Genomic DNA, 18803 nt, shown 5'->3' with positions numbered 1-18803 from the left:
AAACAAATATCTCAATTCTTTCATTATTTTTATATGAAATTAATTCCTTCAAAAAACGATTCTGTAGTTCATTAAATGGCGCACTTACAGTTTCGTGTTTAACCTAAAGTACGCACCATAGTTTGATATTTTCTAAAGGGCGTATTTGTTTTCGAATATATCTCTCCCGTCTTTTGATCTTAAATTTTAAAAATTTGATTTTCTTTATCTAAATCGAATCCGAACCAAATCAAAAACTTAATTATTTCATCATAGAAGTCATTGACGATCTTAAATAAATAAATAAATAAATATATATATATATATATATATATATATATATATATATATATATATATATATATATATATATATATATATATATATATATATAATTATATATATAATTAAGTCATTAAACTCCCAATCGTCTTCTAAATTTATCTACTTTTTATTTTAAAACTTTAATAAAAATTAATGATTTTAAAAGTATAAAAGAAAGTTAATAAAAATATAAAATTTAAAAAACGTTAATAAAAGTAAAAAAAATAAAAATTATTATTATTTATCTTTTTAAATATCTAATTACAAAAGAAAATATGAAATAAATTTTTTTTAAAAAATAATAAATAAATAAATTACTTTGGTGTTGTTTTAATTAAATTATCACCACCTAGTGTTGATTTCTTACAACCAACATGAACATGATGATAGTTTACGAGAATCAACACTACTGTGATATTATTATTCGAAGATCAAAACCAATGAAATATGTTGATTTTGCAAACGGTGGAGCTGATTTTTAAGGATCAGCACCACTATGATGTTATTATTCGAATATCAGAACCAATGTTTTACAAAATAGTGGCATTAGTTTTCAAAATCAACACCACTATGTTATTCGAATATGAAAATCAAAGTCTAAAATTTTAAAAACCTTTTAAGTGCTAGAAATACTTTCAAATAATTCAAGGCACATTTGGACACTTAAGCACTGAAAAAACCTATTGAATTTGAAATTAGTCCAATCAGAACTTGCTAAATCCATTAATTGATTTTCACTGAAATCTATTAACAGACTTAGAGGATTTAGATTTTTAAAAAAATTAGCATGTACTGAAAGAGGGTAGTATAGGAAAGGTATTTATGGTGTGGAATCCTGGTTCTAAGACCCTTACAAGAACTTATGGGTCTATGTCAATTGTCTCAAAGTTTGAATTTTTTAAAACTTTTTGAGCACTACTGGAATACCTTCAAACTGATAACTCATGGCATATTTGGACTCTAGAGCACTACAAAAATCTACTGGACTTGGAATGAGTCAAATCAGAATTAGTTAGGTCCATCAATGTATTTTGATTGAAATCCATCGATGGACTTGGGGGATTTAAATATCTAAAAAATTAACATAAACTGGAATAGGATAATGCAGGGAAGGTATTTATGGTATGGAATCGTGGTTCTGAGACCCCTAAAAGAACTTAAGAGTTTATGCTAGTCAACTCAAAGTCTGAAACTTTAAAAAGCTTTTAAGCACTGTTGAGAATGTCTTCAAGTTGATAACTTAAGGCCGGTACATTTTGACTCTGGGACATTATAGAAATCTACCAGATTTAGAATGGGTACAATCAGAATTTACTAGGTGTATCAATGAATTTTGATCGAAACTCATTAATAGATTTAAGGGATTTGGATTTTTGAAATATATATGGAGATGTACTGGAAGAGGACAAAGTATGGAAGGTATTTATGGTGTGGAATTCTAATTTTAAAACTTCTATAAGAAATTATTAGTCTATGTCAGTTGTCTCAAAAGTGAAACTTTAAAAATCTTTTGAGTACTATTAGAAATGCCTTCAAGTTGATAACTCAGGGCACATTTGGACTCCATAACACTGCAGAAATCTATCAAGCTTGGATGGGGTCCAATTAGAATTTGCTAGATCCATCAATAGATTTTAATCAAAATCATTGATGAACCTAAGTGATTTGGATTTCTGAAAAATTAACATGTACTGGCAAAGGATCATATAAGAAAGGTATTTATCGTGTCCAATCTTGATCCTGAGACCCCTATAAGAACTTATGGGTCTATGTCAATTCTATTGATTTGAAGTGACATATAGTATTTCATTGATGTTACAAAGAAGTGGTGATTTCCAAGAATCGGGACCACTATGGTGTTGTATCCGAAGAACAACACCATAATATAATGTTGATATCACAGAATCACTATGGTGTTATTATTCAAAGAATAAAATCATGGTGTTCTATTGATATCACAATAGATTGGTGTTGATTTCTAAAGACCAACACTATTGTGGTGGTGTTATTTGAAGATTAGTACCACTATGCTTTGTTGATATCACAAAATGGTAATGCTAGTTTTCAAAGATCAAATATTACTTTGGTGATGTTATTCAAAGAACATAATTATGGTGGTGAAGATTATTTTCAAAGATCAGAATATGTATAGTGTTGTTATTCAAATAGAATCATAGTAGTGTTGGTTGAAGAAATCAACACCAAAGTGATGATGATTTAATCAAAACCACACCAAAATAAATTATTTATTTTTAATTATTTAATTTGTATCTCTTTTTTTAATTTAATTTTATTTTTTCTCTTGTAATTAGCTATTAAAAATAAATTAATAAAAATATTTTTTTATTACCGTTTCTTTAATTTTATATATTTTTTAAATTTTCTTTTGTATTTTTTTTAAATTTTATTAAAATTTTTAAAAAAATATGAATAAATTTATGAGATGATCAAGGGCGGATTTACATTAGGACCCGAAAGGACCACGTCAAAACGATTTGAATCACTTCTGCGTCATGATAGATCTAAGAATTCTTTAATCTTCAGGGGTAATTCGGAAAATAGCCCCACGACAGAAGGATTTATCAACATAGAAGGTAATAATTAACACAATTACTTCCACAGTTGCATACGAACGGAGCTTTTCAAGGTCATCCCTTTTGTATGATTCTCTTTAATAAAATATTTAAATATGTATTTTTTTATTTAATTCAGTTTGATTCGGTTTAAATAAAAAATTAATTTTTATTTAATTTTAGACTGAAAGGTAAGAGGGATATAATCGGAAATAAATATATTTTTTGGAAAATGTCAAACTGTGGGTGCGTCCTTTTGGACATTACACAACTTTAGGTGGCTCTTTTGGTAAAAAGTCAAAAAAAAACAAAACACAAAAAACATATTGTCTACCACTGCATGTTTCACCTTGCTTGCACCTCCACACTCCTCATCTCCAATTGCATTCATAATGCCTCCTCGCCAGCTATATTGAATCATAACTTTTAATGTTGTGAACAGACACTCTCTCATGTGTGCCCTAGCAAAGGGAGAGGAATGTAACTTGATTACACTAAATTTAATTGACTCATGTATAAGTTTGACTTGTGCATGCTCACATTGGTCGTAGCAAAAATTATTTAAACAAACCAATTAATATTTTATCACTTAGACTATTTTTCTTGCACAGCCTCCTTGCTCGACAGTTCAGAAGCTCCCTACTTGGCTTCCACTCGACAACTCAACAGCTCATTTAACTTAGCAGTTCAACCTTCCTAGGTAGCTTGACCTTTTTAACCAATTCAATCTTCCTAGGTAGCTTGATTTTCCTTGACAACTCAATTTTCTTAGTAACTTGACCTTCTTGATAGCTCAACCTTCTTATCAGCTTGGTCTTTTTTAACAACTTGGCCTTCTTGACAACATGGTCATACTAGACAGTTGAGCCTTCTCTATCAAACAACTCCTCCAATTTAACAGTTCGACCTTTCTAGATAGCTTGACCTTTCTAAGCAACTCACCTTCCCTGATAGCTTGGCCTTCTTAGACAACTCAAGTTTCCCTAACAACTCAACTTTCCTAGTAGTTTGACTTCCCCTGAGTCTTCCTAACAGCTCAACCTTTCTGACAGCTCAGTCTTTCTAACAGCTCGACCTTCCCTATCAACTTGGCCTTCTCTGGCAACTCGACCTATCTAACCTAGCTCGGTAGCAAATTAAACTCATTTTGACATGCCAAATACGTCTAAAATATAAATTTAAGTAATTTTTAATCTAGCAATTTTTTATTTATCTTCGATAATAAACTTAAATGAGTAAGATTGTTCAACACCTTTTTCATAATTGATATTTTTTCCCACTTTTCAACCTTTTCCATTTTCTATCCAACCCCAATGGTAAATAGAGGATTAAAGTAAAATTCTCTGAGACTATTGACAGGTACATATTAAATTTGGACGGAATCCTTGTGATACGCACGTTGTTAAATTTAAGAACAGTTATCTTATACACTTGAGTAAAAGGTGAAATTTATCATTTAACAATCTCTTACGATTAGTTTTATGATCATCTATGAAAAAGTATATCAAAAAATTATAATTGACCACTATAAACCGGACATAATAATTATCTCGTGTACACAAACCATGAAAATGAAAAAAATCTTCCAATGCCATATTTTTTTTGTAATCTAAAATAATTCTTAAAATTAGATATTTTTGGCCTATTTATTAATTTGGCTTCATACCAACTTTCGTGCTCATCCTGCGCTACCTCCCCCATCGTGAAACGCTATGGTCAACACCGAACCGCTTCTTCCCATCAACTCCGACGAGATCCATAACGGAGATCTAAAAGAGCCACCTTTGTCTTTCTCCTCTGATCACCTCGATGGCAGCAGCGACAACCTCCTATCCCAGCTCATCAACTTGCTCTTCGTCTCCCTCGCGTGGACCTTCGACGCGCAGCTAACCTTCGTCAACATCTTCACCGATGCCGACCCTGCATGGCACTGCACCAGCGGGGATAGCAGCGGTGCCTCCTCCTGCTTATCTGCGTCCACCCCGTGCGGCCTCCCTCCCGGGTCGTGGGCCTGGGACTTCCCAGCGCACGCATCGGTGATCTCCGAATGGGCCCTCGAGTGCGCGAGTCCGACCGTCGTGGGCCTTCCCGCCTCGGCCTTCTTCGCCGGAAGCCTTGCCGGGGGCATCCTCCTCGCCACGCTCTCTGACTCTGCGCTCGGCCGCAAGAATATGCTTTTACTCTCCTGCCTGACTATGTCACTCGCCGGCGTCCTCACCGCGCTCGCTCCCGACGTGTGGACCTATTCTGCGCTCAGATTCCTCTGCGGCTGTGGCAGGTCCACCGTCTCAAGCACCGCGCTAGTCCTCATTTCGGAGACCGTATCCGGTCGGTGGCGCGACAAGGTTAGCATCGTCGGCTTCTTGTTTTTCACTTTGGGATTCCTGTCTTTGCCGGCGATCGCCTACGTCAACCTCGGGTCATCTTGGAGGACACTCTACTTGTGGACCTCTGTTCCTTGCGCGTGCTACTCTGTTTTACTCTGCTTCTTCATCAAAGAATCCCCGCGATGGCTCTCGGTTCAGGGCGCCAACAAAATCGATGCCGCTGCGAGCAAGAGCAGCTCAAACTTCTCGACGATCAAAATCATTTGGAATAGAAAATGGGCCTCCCAGCGGCTGATCGCATCGATGATCGCCAGCTTCGGCATCGGCATGGTGTACACCGGCATGCCGCTGAACGCCGGCAACTTGGGGACGGACATCTATCTCAGCACCGCGCTCAACGCGTTGGCGGAGGTGCCCTCCGCTCTGGCCGCTTTGTTCATCGTCGGAGTAACCGACCGGAGGCTGTCGGTGCTAGGGTTCACGGCGGCGTGCGGGGCGTTGAACATCGCGTGCGTGTTCTTGGGGACGAAGGCGTGGCGGACGGCCGCGGAGGTGGCTTCCTTCTTCAGCGTGTGCACGGCGTTCGACGTGATGCTGATCTACTGCGTGGAGCTGTTCCCAACGTGCGTGAGGGGGTCGGCGATGTCGTTGATAAGGCTGGCGATCGTCCTCGGCGGTGCGATCGCGCCGATGCTGGTGGCGGTGGGGAGGAGGTGGAGCTTCGTGTCGTTCGGCGTGTTCGGGTTGGTGATTGCGTTCTGTGGGCTGGCGACTGTTTGTTTGCCGGAGACGAGGGGAAGAAGCATCCGTGACACCATGGAGGAGGAGGAGGAAGAAGAAGAAGATTGCAGAAAATAAATCGCAAATACAGTTGCAATTTAATATTTGGATCGACGTAGCATTTAATCGTGCGTGGCCTGGACATTCTGTACTAATTATTTAAAATAAAGAAGTATTTTAATTTTGTCAAAGCCCACTCTCCAGCAACTTTACTATTGCAAGATTGGAACTGCATACCTGACGCACGGGATTAATATACATTTATACATTAATTATTCTAAGTAATTCTAAAATGTTATTCATTAAAAAATAGATTAAAATCTTTAATATGACTAAATAAACTACTGGTAAAAAAAAGTATCTATTGAAACGAATATAATGACGATAACTAAAATAAAGGTATATGTCATTATCAAAATAACCCATACTATAAATAAATAACTATATCATATTATGGTTAATTAATTTTAACGTGCATCTTATGGATATGAACAAAGATATTTATAATTTAATTATCTTATGGATATTGAAATAAAAACATTTTCTATAATGATTAAAGTGTATTAACGTGCATCGTCCAGGAGGCGCGGATTGCGTGAGACTGAACAATTCATTGTCAGTAGAGGCTGACAAAATAGTGTATTGGATCAGATCAGATAAAGCTAAAAAGTGGCTTCGTAATTATGTGAGAATGGACAATGCGTTACCAGCATAGGAAGAAGTGTATTGGTTGGCCAGTTAATTCATAACAGGATTTATGAGACATTTTATGAAGAAGTTTGTTTGATTTTATATAGTTTATGTTTACTGAATGAATAGAAATAAAATTTTCAAACAGATAATTCATTAAAAAACTAGATTTGAATTGTAAATCGTGATTGAATTTGTTTACTGAAGAAGCATTAAAAATCTGAAGAAAAAAAATAATGAATGCAAATAAAAAAGACATCTATTCTTTTTCCATGAGTATCTATTCAAAGTTCCTTAATCAAAATGAAGATTTTTTTTTAAAAAAAAAATAGATTCGTTATCTCAATCGTCTTTTTAGAGTCAGTTTCATAGATGTAAGGAAAGTTCATTTAGATACATAGGTATTAGACGTATGACAAAATCGATTTCAGATCATCACCTTCTAAAATCGATCTTGACTATTATATCAATATGAACATGAGTCTACTGTACTACGTCATTGGAAAAAAACTTTTGAAGATTTCATGTCTGGAGTTTAATTTTGCTATTAAAATATTCTTTACCTAAAATATTCATTTTATTTTTTAATTATTATATAAATACCTCACACGTGAAGGAAGAGAATGGCTTCACAAAATTTTTTAATATCAACTAAACCTTAAGAGAAAAAAAGCTATCAAGTACCATATGGAGTATCTTTGGAAATTAAGCTAAATATTTAATTTTTAGTACTTGTAAATTGTATTTATTAGATGGATTACGATAAGTTATTTACTCATAAAATGTTGTGAGGTAGGTTGGAAAATAATCAAATACATTTGAAGGAACTAGCTAGATCAAATGAAAGGAGAGGGTAGGAGCAAATTGGATAGGAGATTATAATAATCTACTCTAGGACAACTTTATGCGCTGGATGATGATAATCCAGCGCAATTGGTACACGTGTTTCATGTCGACCAGGCTCATCGTCTCCAAGAGTGATTGCACATAGATTTATAGAACCGCACTTCCTTGATTCCTATTGATGCTGAAGATAGTAGACCCCAGGAAATTGTCTTCCTTGAACTCGCTTGCTTAACGAAATCTCAAACTCCAGCAGTCATGGACTCCTTTCAACTCGTTGCATGGCAAAGTGAAAATTTGACTAAGGGAATTCTGATCCAATAAATAGTTTCACAAGCATGAGAAAAACGTACTATTAACTTAGCCAAACTGCGATCATTCAAGATAGTACCAATTATTCAGATGATTTGTTTTACCCAAAATTTGAAATGCCTCCAATTAGAAAACACACCCGATATTAAATGCATTCCACCAAACACAGCCGGGAACAAGGTCGAACTAGTCACAGTCAACACAATAAACAAATGAGCAAATCCAAGAATGCCCCTTCTGCGGTGCCAATTCAGAGTCCCCGAAACTCCAGTGTATATTTTCTTTATGTACCTTTTCTTTGGTAAAAGAAATTGCCGGTCATTGTACGGGAGACTCTTATCAAGCAGCCTATGCATTATAAAGACTGAAACGGCTTCAGATCACATTCATGCAAATACAATAGGGTGACTTGACTGATAGACTAAACAAGGTCACTTCATCCTTGGGATCTATGAATTTCCTGTGTGACTTTAGAGAACTTCCTCTGAATTTTAAAAGCTGAAAATGGGTGGGCCGCTTTGGTTTCGGTTGTATTGTTGCCCTTCATCTTGCTCTCCAATTGTTTGTCGAAGTTCATAGTTGACTGTTGCAGGATTTCAAACAAAGAACTTGAATTGGTGTTAGATTCAGTCTTTGCTTTAGAGGCATTTGATTTCATTTGCGGGCCACTGAACTTTGCAGAAGGTTTCTTATTCTTATTCTCCAGCTGATTCTGCAGAGTACAATCACAGACCAGAATGTTAGTTTGCATACTGCAAATTTTGTATACCATATCATAGTTTCAGACCACAAATTTGGTTCAGTTGAAAAAAAAAGAGTTGAGATTGATCCCAAAACAAACAATATTTTGATGCATGATTTACACACTTCATTTGACCAGCTAATGCAAGATATCAACTATATATGTACTCTTTAAGAGAAATGATATAAGATTCCTATTGTGCATGGGCATGGCTAAGCAAGTCTAATGGTGAGTCACCGACATCCCATTGTAAGATTTGTAAACCAGATCAATCCTAGTGGTAAATCTTTAAGTAATCATATGCATCATTTCCCCTTTTTCCCTTAGCATCATATAGTGTCATCCTGTCCATACGCAATGGGATTCAGAAACTTCCATTCCACTGCCAACAGATTCCTTTCAGAAACTACACATTTTAAAATTTTCAACTGAGATATTTTAATTCCAGAAATGACAAGATTAGAGGTTAGAAACTTAGCATCGTTTCTTTGAAACATAAGTCATGAGACTGCATATTCAACTGACAAGAAATACTAAAGGGAATAATTAGGCAAAGCTTTGGTTACATTAAATGATTGTTTATTGTCTTTAAAAAAGTTGTAAAAAGCATTTACAACAAATCAATATCATGCATTCAAGTATTTGGCTATAAATGGATTTGCAGTGCCTAAAAAGCTACAAATGGTATTGCCACATGTAAAGATTGCAAATCACATTAGCTACTTGGAAGTAACACAAAATACATTAAAAATATAGAAAGAAAAAGGAAAATAAAATAGAGGATCATAGATTTCATCTAATGTCAATATCTTTTTGCAAATTGAAAAATAATATATTATACATAAAGTCCTAAATAAGTTTATGTAAACTACATTATCAATGTGAGGCATTATCACGGTTATCTTTACTGAATGAATTATAAAAATTAACAATCACGTAATAATGAAAATTTGCTTTTGATTTTTATTGTTATCAAGATACAAAATAACTAATGAAAAAAATTGTAAACCCTTTTTACTTATCTTAAAATAAGTGATTCATTGACATGCAAAATTTATTTTAAAAGTAACTATGAAAAGACAAACATGTCCAATATCAGATATCTGAAGGTCTCATATAAAAATGACTGTCTCATGTACTTCAACTATTAATAATACACCTGGATTTGTAATCATTTAAACAATTATGATCTCAGATCATAATTTCATTTGCAAGCAACTAAACAACACAGCTACAAATATCATTCACACATCTGTATCTTGTGCAATTGTCATTCGCAGGCTTTAACAATAAAGGAAAGCAACACCTCCTGTATTCTTTCTAACTCTATAACATAGGTAAATTTTGCAACTAATTGGATTTCTTAAAGACAATTGTTTTGTACTGCCAAGTTCTGCAAATTGCATCATTTGTTTGTCTATGAATTTTATTAATGCTTGAAAACATTGATAAACAAACCGATCTTTTGAGTTCTTATATGAACTTCAAAGTTGTACTGACACTATGATTCCAATAGTCTTCACTGACAACTTTCTTGTGTTCCAATGAAATGCACCAAAGTTTTACAGAGATATAAAAAAAGGACTCGTAAAGCAGAGAAATTAAGGATGTCTCATAAAATGTACCAAGATTGATTGTCCATCTGCATATTAACAGGCAACTTACCACAAAAAGAAATCCTCACAAGCAACTCCCCTAAAATTAAAGAAAATTCAACCAGTTTCCAGTTACTAAATTTTGAGCCATTGCAATTATGTAAAATTGAAGTTCATAAGGAATTTAGCCATCCAGATGATCTACATATTTAGATCATGAATCACGTCTCAGATTCCAATATGTGCACAAGCTGCAACCATATGTTGTTTCTCTGAGCAGAAAGAAGAAGAAAAATTAGCATACCTCTTCTTGAAAGTTTTCGGGCGCTGGAAGACTACTCCGGCTATTACTGTCATCACGACCAAAAATGAATGCCCGGGCAATAGACAAACTTTGCTTATGTGAATATTGCATTGAAGAATTTGTACTTCGACCAAGAAAAGAAGACTGCATGATAAAAACCACTGACCGAAATTAGCATATTGCAAAGAAAATCGGACTTGTAGATTTAGCAAATCAACTAGGGTTAGCATTTATCACTCATGTGCTAGCAAAATTAACACTAGATCTGATAGGATAATGATAACTTGAATGAAATTATAAAATCCTACATGCATGGCCAAAAGATGCTGAATATGTGAATACCACTTGCTAATTCTCCTAATTTCCTGAATATGGTATGTCAAGTGTGGTCCCTGATGTGTAAAACAAAGTTCTTTTAAATTACAAAAATTTACAGCATTATAAGTTAAGGTTTGGGAAAATTATGTTAAAATAGTATTGATATGTTCAAAGACAATTAATAGGTTCTATAACTACGCAAATTGAATTGATTAGACTTCTATACATAAGTGGAAGAGATAGAAAAAGGAAGTGATTTAAAGATATGATAATTACCAGAGGTATAGCCGACCCCACCTAATGGGATAAGGCTTGGTTGTTATTGTTGTTGTAATTACCAAAGGTATAACCTTAAGCCTAACATAGATTTCAATTGCAAAATAGATCTTCCAAGCAAACCTCAAAGTTGAGACTAAGCTTATTTTTGTTGTTACCCAAAGTTTAAGTTCGCATTATGCTAACAATGCAGCATGATGGATAATCAATAGCAGACCTTCAAATTTAGCAAATCTTACAATCAAGTGTCAGTGTTATTCCTTAAAATTGACCTTTTATACTTTTGAACGTATAGGAAACTGACAATGGGTGCTAGCGAACTTGAAATTATTTGTGAACAAAAGCTTAATTTGCCTACAGTTTACCAAAGAGTCATGACACAAATATGACTATCAAAAGCTCAAGATCTACTGCAAAATAATCACATCGCACCTTGGAAGAACTGTTGCTGCTTTCTGTCAGAAGCAAACCAAAGTGAGCTGCAAGCGCGAGTGAAAGCATTAAAAAAACAAAATTGGTGCATAAAAGTAATCACATAAAAACTCTGAATACAAAAGCCAAAAAGGTAATTTCTATACATACATGTTGGTTTTGCTCTTTTTTTTGTTTCAGGAGCAGCATTCATGTTCTTGATAAGACCAAAAATCTCTCTGGAATGCTCAACATCTATGAGGGAATCAAGTGCAGGTTCCTTCTGTTCATGTTGGAAGTTTTCTTATTAATAAATAATTTGCAGCATGCTAATAGCGACTCCACTAGGAATTTTAAGAACAAAATTAATGAAATAATAAAGTCAAGACATTCAATTATCCATTAATTGTTTTGCAGCATATGTGGGCAAGACATATGTAGGCTTGATCAACTTTATTTCTGATAGTCAGGAACAGAAGCCTCATGCCATATGTTTAGAAAACCAGGTAATAAAGCTCTCACTACATATGTGCCATAAACATGACAGCAAGCACTAAATATGATTTTTCCTAAAAAGAATAAGGCCCTAGGATAAGACTTTCATCTTACAAGGAATTAATGTGCCGTAAAAGGGGTAAAGCAAACATGGTTGACCAGCTATGTTACTGAGACTCTTCATCTAACCCACCATACCTATGTTGGACATTCAACTCTTTTACACCAACACTCTGACTCCAACTGATCATGTGCAGAAACTTATGTAAAATAAGGTGTGGGCATACCCATGTAGGAGTCAATAAATACCTGAACACTAAACATGAATATGGAAACAAATCCATGTAAGAATCATAGGAGTTTAGGGGAAAATAATACCAATGTACTAGATAAATTAAGTCTAGTTAAATATCCATAAGATATGAGACTTAATAACAAAACTTATAAAAGCTTCTCCAAAAGCTAAGCTATCTTGATTTAACTGTTATCAGATGGTAGAATTTAAGATATGGGAAATTGTTAGAAAATTACATTCTGTGCTATTAGACGTTGACGAATAAAACTTTGCTCTAACTCTTCATCATCTGATGGTAAATAAGCATCATGATCTTCAGTAAACATTTTTGCCATCATTTGTTTAGCCATTTTTGTGCTTTTATGAATGGAATTAGTTGGATGTAGATCTGAAGGTTCTTCATCTTCAGACTCTTCACTAAGTTCTAAACTGGCTTCTTCTTCATGAAGTAAAGTTGGCTCTTTATGTTTATTACCAAATCTTAATCTCTGAATGACATTGTCTGTTGCTGTTGTATCTTGTTGCTCAAGCCACTTCTGATGAAGTTGATTGCGCCTTTCACAATCAATTGGTGCTTCTTCAAAGCCAGTTGCAATCATATCAGTTAGCTCTTCGTTATCATCACTTTCATCATCTTCTTCATTCTCTTGAAACCTCATCAAATCATGGTCACTATCATCTTCTTCTTCAGCCTCATCATCAAGAAAGGCCTTGGCATGTGCACTGTCAGAATAGGAGTCCACACTAAAAGCCTTGTGAGGTTGGAGGCTGACAGTTTCATCACCTTCTAATGATTTTGAAGCAGAAGGACCAACACTGTCAAGCAATTTCTACAGATTATGAGCACGTGAAACTTGCTAAAAAAACTAATGTGAAGTATTAGATATCTTAGAAGTTCTATAAAACAAAAGATGTCATCAACAGAAAATAAAAAAAAAAACAAGAAAACATAAAGAAACTCTCAATAGAAGTTGCAAAATTGTCTCAATCAAATAGTGAAAAAACTTCATCAGCAAGTTTTCTACATCAAGGGTTCATTGATGCACCAAAGGGAATGGTAATGCAAGATTTAATCTCAAATTCAATGTTTTCATTTAACATGTATAATGCTCTAATCTGAAATTCAAGGCCTCAGTCTAGTGAATCTTTGCATGTAACTTCCTCTAATAATATGATGTTTAAAGTTAAACCTTAGAAGTGTTGATTGGGCATTCATCTTATCATCATCTCTTCTTCAACATATATAGAGATCTCAGGCAAATGTAAACGAAATATATTTTAGGATAATACAAAAAGGACAGCATTTACTCAATCCCATTTGATACATTTTTAACTTGGTGCCAAATTGACAGGGAAAAATCAGAAACATAACTTGTTGCTAGATGATGCAATCTATCTGATACGATTGGAATTGTGTTTCTTCATTTCAATCATTTTAGAGATAACAGATTTAATTAACACAATAATTACAACATACCAGTTTAAGAGGCAATGGCTGCAAAATTCATTGATTAACATGCAAAATGCTGTGAATATGAACTTTAAGATCACTTCACTAAAAGAAACATTTAAACACAATAATATACTATCAGACAAAACAATTGTCCAATTATCCACATCCAAAAAGTAACCACGTAGAAAAGTTGCTGAATGAACCTCACAGTTCAAGTTCTATTGTTGATTAATTATTCAACATAGCTTTTTCATATCAATTTCTCTTGATTGCCAATCAACAAAAAAAGTCATTTCACTTACATATCCAAAGGCGCAAGCTCGGAGGATGAAGTTGGCAACAATGACAAGGTGCTTTTTATTGCTTCTTTTGTATTATAGACTATCTGGTGGTCTTTCTCAGCTTCATTACAGTCATTAAACTCCTTTTAAAAAAAAAAAAAGGTAAGCCAGCAACTATAATACTCATGACAAATTGGAAAAGTGTAGGATGGGTAACTAGATGTAATATTAATTAAACATTTCAAAAAGAAAGCAAACCTCATCAGCATCTAGAGTATTATTTGCAACATCAGAGTTGAGATTAGAAACCTACATTTTCATTTAAGAAAAACAGGGTAATTTAACTTCTGATGTCAACCAAGTAATTAGATTTTCATAGCTTTATCATACAAAATTAAGGTACTACTTGTGACATATATAAGTTTCTTTGCTCAAAGATGGCCAATAAATTTATAATTAGATAAGTAGAATTAATTACAACTCTAGTTAACACAATTAAAATGAATTAAAATATGAATATTAATAGTGATATAGCTTCACACAGAATTCAATCACGGATGAAACCCTTGTGGTTGACCTTGAAGGCTCGAGCAGTCATGATTGTTGATTTGTTTGCTATTGTTGTCTGTATGAACAAAAAATGTTTTGTCCTACAAGAACTTCTATTATTTTGTATGTTGCATTTATTCCATAGGTATGCAAGTATAATGCATAAGTGTAATACATTTGGTATTATCATATCAACACTGCCTATATGAATATTGTTGTCGCTATTAAGTATAGCTTCAGGTACAATTCTCAAGTCAGGCATGAATGTGGCATATTGGTAACAATTTGATGATGTGATATTGAGATCATACAACAATTTGAGACTACCAAAAGAGAAAAAGTGTACTTGATTACAAAGACCATATCTGTCATGAGCTGTGACTCCTCCACCTTCCGCATTAAGATGTTCTTCAGCATGTGGAACTTTATTCTACAAAATCCCAAACTCATATAACCTTCAGTTTAAGTTAACTGAAATAATGATGAATCCTTGAATCAACAATGATTTGTTAACAAAAGTGTGAGAACTACCTCTTCCAAACCTGCATCGTCATCTTTCTTACTCTCAAGCATTGTAGCTTCACCATCATGGTAGGTATCAGCCTTGCAATTTGTGGTGTCATCAATAGATTGGGAATGATTGGCAACAACAGATCTGTCAGCAACAGCATATTGAGCTAATAAGCTTACTTGCCACAGAGACATTTAGAGAAAGCTTGTGAATTGAAGCTCACTTTTTGAAGACCTCTATTTTTCTGAGCCTGATCTTCTCTAAAACAGATGATATGGGCTTCTGGACAACCAGAGCAGGCTTGAAGGAAGCATCTCTGGTTTCTGCCATGGTGTTTCGTTTGTGGAAGCAGATAAGAAGACAAAGCAGTTATGAAACGGGACAAAACTAGGAGACAACACCAAAAGGAAAAGGAAAAGGAAAAGAAAACTAATAATAATCAGTTATGTGATGCACACCACGGAGCAACCGTTGTGATTCAGCGTGAATTTGAAGCAAGTGAGCCTGTCGCTCCTGAGAATCACGATAAATAAAAATAAATCAACCACGTATCATACATTTGAAGTGTGGATTACATTAATTATCCTACCTTTTCGAGTTTTCTCTGCTTCCGCAATGATTCTTTGGGCTTCTCGCTGGATTTTCGCTTTTTATTCTTCTTCTTCGTAGCCTCACCTTCTCCCTCCAAAATCAATTTTTTCTTCGCAGATTTTACATTCTCGATTCCATCATTTATCTCGTCTGCTGCAGCGCAACCACTGCCCCCTCCCCGGAAAAACTCTTCTTCTTCTCTTCCAATATCTGTATTTTTTGCCTGCAGTTGATGATGATCCAGATCCGGGAACAAGGGATCGAACTCCAGTTCCGGGAGTATCTCCGTCCCGATTCCATCTGATTCGAGGACCGGCTCCCCAAAATCCAGCATCGCAGTAGTTTCCAGAGTCTCCAAGGGTACTTCCGGCAGCAAAGTGGGATCAGGATCGGTAGGGGGGCTGAGAGGGGCGAAAAGGGATACTTTCTTGAGGCGCCGAAGCTTGTGCTTGGAGAGGGGAGAGGAAGACTGGTCCAGTAGGAGGACATCGCCCTCGAAGCCTTCTTCCATCGGCCAAGACCTCAGGGATGCAACCGCAGCGGTGGAGAACGGAGAGAAGACGATCGACTAGGGCAAAGGTGGGGCGTGGAGGGAAAGAATCGAAATGCAGAGCGGGAAAATAAATCAAGATTTATTTATATAGCGGCGGCCAGTTAGGATTCTAAATTCATTGGCCCTAGCCGCCAAAACAATAAAAATTTAATTAAATCGATTAAATTTAAAATTTTAATTTAATTGTTTTTATTTAATTAATTCGATTCAATTTTTTTTTTAAAATTTCTTATTCAATTTAAATTTAATAAATCAAATTAATTAAAATAAAAAATTATAATTTATAAATTTATAATTTCCTAATTAATCGATACAAGTTTTTCATAATTTTAAAAAAAATTAATTATTTTGATTAATTCGATCGAAAATCAAATTAATTGATATTTCATCGGTTCGATTTATTCGATTTTTATTTAAAAATTTGATCGATTCGATTAATTCAAAAAAAATTTAATTCATTTCAATTTCAATTAATTCGATTCAATTTTAATCGAATACTTTGCATAAAACCATTATGAATTTGTACATTTAACAGTGATCGTGGATAAGCATAAATTAACTATGTAAATTATAAACGCATATCTTAGAAACCGTCAGTGAACTCATAAAACCAATAAAAAATAATTGCATACTCATGAATCTGTAACAAATTTATCATGTCATTTATTTCTATAGACAAGTCATTTTGTCAATTTATCCTACTCGCAATCTACATTATCTTTCAATTAATTAATTAATTAATATTTTATAACAGCCCTAAAAAGTTTAATACAATTTTTTATAAGAGTTTGTAATGGGTTTATTTAGTATAAATTTTAAAAATTAAAATGCTATAATTGATTGGAGTGGTGATTCAAATTATGAGTTAGATAAGTTGATGACATGACAACTTAATATATTATTAACTACAACAACTGATAATATTATTATACTCCTACGGTGGTAATATAGTGGTAAAGTTATTTCACATATAATCGTGAGATTGATTGTGTAAAATTATTGGATGACAAATTTTATTTTTTGCTAAAATGCAGAAGTGAAGTGGTAAAATATTTTTTCAAAGCTGACTTTTAAATATGTATATATAAATGTGTTTTGGATAGTTTTATATTTACTCAGTGTGGATTAGAAAGGAAGTTGTATATTTTTCTGAATCAAAAATTCTATTTAGGATACTTTATTCATTTAGAGAAATTAGTGATAAAAATTGAAAAATGGAATATAATATCTAAAAAATGGATTAAAGTAATTGTTTAATATTGACTTAGATGTTTTTTTTATGAGCTTTGTTAGGTTGTTTAAATAGTATTGAGTTTTTAATTAAGTTTGTTTGATTATTTAAAATATTTTTGATATATCAATTGATGACGATTAATGAGAATAATAATTATTCTAAAAGTAAAATTTAGAGAGGAATTGTAGAGAAAATAAGATATGACAAATCGACAAACGAAGAAAAACTGTTATCTTTAGGGTTTACTGATCTAAAATAATTAAACATACGTTCAAATAGACCAAAACCTTAACTTACAAAAAACATAAATATCCTTCAACCCTAAAATTGAAAATGATTAAAAATGATAATAAAAATATTAGAAGCCTCTGAAAATATACTAGATAATTTTTCTTGGGCTCAAAATTGATCTGTTAATTACGGGTTCTACTAATAACGCATACAGATATTTAAACAATTTAGATTTGATGCGAAGAGCATCTCATTTGATACTAAAATCAAAAGTTATAATTTACTAAAACTTGACTACTCCTGTGTTTGTCCGTCACTCTTGCATACTTATTCTTGATGCTCTTATATTTGGCTTTTCTTGCCAATAACATATTATATAACCATTAAGAAACTCAAATTATCTCAATCATCGCATTTTAAGATTTGGATCTTATTTAGCTTACTCTTTAGTATACATTAAAGTATATTTATATATTAATTTTAAAGTAGAATTAAAGTTGACAACGAATAACTTACAATTTTTATAGCATCCAAATTTATATCTTAAAAAAGTAATTGTATTGTGTCTGTAATAAAATTTAATAGCACAAATGATATACTTTAGTAGCATTTAGTATGTAATTTAACAATACATGTATCACAACTCAGTAGTATTTTAAAATATAATTTAGTAGCACTTACAAAATATTTTGATAATACTTATAATATAATTTAATCGTATTTAATTATCCATGACAACTTATTATCAGGGATAGAATTTTGTAGTATCTATTATATAATTTGATAGTTCATATAATTTACAATATAATTTGGCAACATCATAGAATTGTGAGCACAAAATAGTACATTAAGATTTATATACAAATCATAGATGGCATTCATGCCAATGTTATCTCATTCTTTTCGATTAAAACTAAGGCGAAGACCATTTCATACATGATTATATGTATCTCTTTAATCACATGTAATTTTAAAGTGAGATTATGCATGAATCTTAGCTCAGTGGTTCTATAAGTGCTACCAAATTATATCTCGAATGCCATTAATTATTTTCAAATCTTACAAAATTATATCTTAGATGTAATTGAGATATGTTAGAGGTTTTTATTAAATTGTATAATAGATATTACAAAGTT

General features: G+C 33.4%; 2 protein-coding genes across 2 annotated transcripts; one reads left to right on the top strand and one right to left on the bottom strand.

The window, feature by feature from the left end:
• The first annotated feature begins 4492 nt into the window (after positions 1-4492).
• LOC141819622 (organic cation/carnitine transporter 3-like) lies at positions 4493-6168 on the top strand. Its single transcript, XM_074706868.1, has one exon. The coding sequence runs from the start codon at positions 4589-4591 to the stop codon at positions 6059-6061; it is 1473 nt and encodes a 490-aa protein (XP_074562969.1). The 5' UTR covers positions 4493-4588; the 3' UTR covers positions 6062-6168.
• A 2096-nt stretch (positions 6169-8264) lies between these two features.
• LOC141819610 (uncharacterized) lies at positions 8265-16160 on the bottom strand. The gene is made up of 12 exons (XM_074706855.1): positions 15648-16160; positions 15517-15571; positions 15282-15381; positions 15079-15202; positions 14894-14977; positions 14257-14307; positions 14020-14141; positions 12501-13080; positions 11646-11757; positions 11496-11542; positions 10470-10613; positions 8265-8540 (listed from the first exon to the last, which is right to left on the bottom strand). The coding sequence occupies exons 1-12, from the start codon at positions 16158-16160 to the stop codon at positions 8265-8267; spliced, it is 2208 nt and encodes a 735-aa protein (XP_074562956.1).
• Positions 16161-18803: the final 2643 nt, after the last annotated feature.

Source organism: Curcuma longa, unplaced genomic scaffold, assembly GCF_044706935.1.
Source record: "Curcuma longa cultivar G26 ecotype Majalengka, Jawa Barat unplaced genomic scaffold, ITB_CL_G26_1.1 contig_9927, whole genome shotgun sequence".
Classification (NCBI taxonomy): domain Eukaryota; kingdom Viridiplantae; phylum Streptophyta; class Magnoliopsida; order Zingiberales; family Zingiberaceae; genus Curcuma; species Curcuma longa.
Note: the sequence above shows the minus strand (reverse complement) of the source record. Positions and strands in the feature narration are given on the sequence as shown.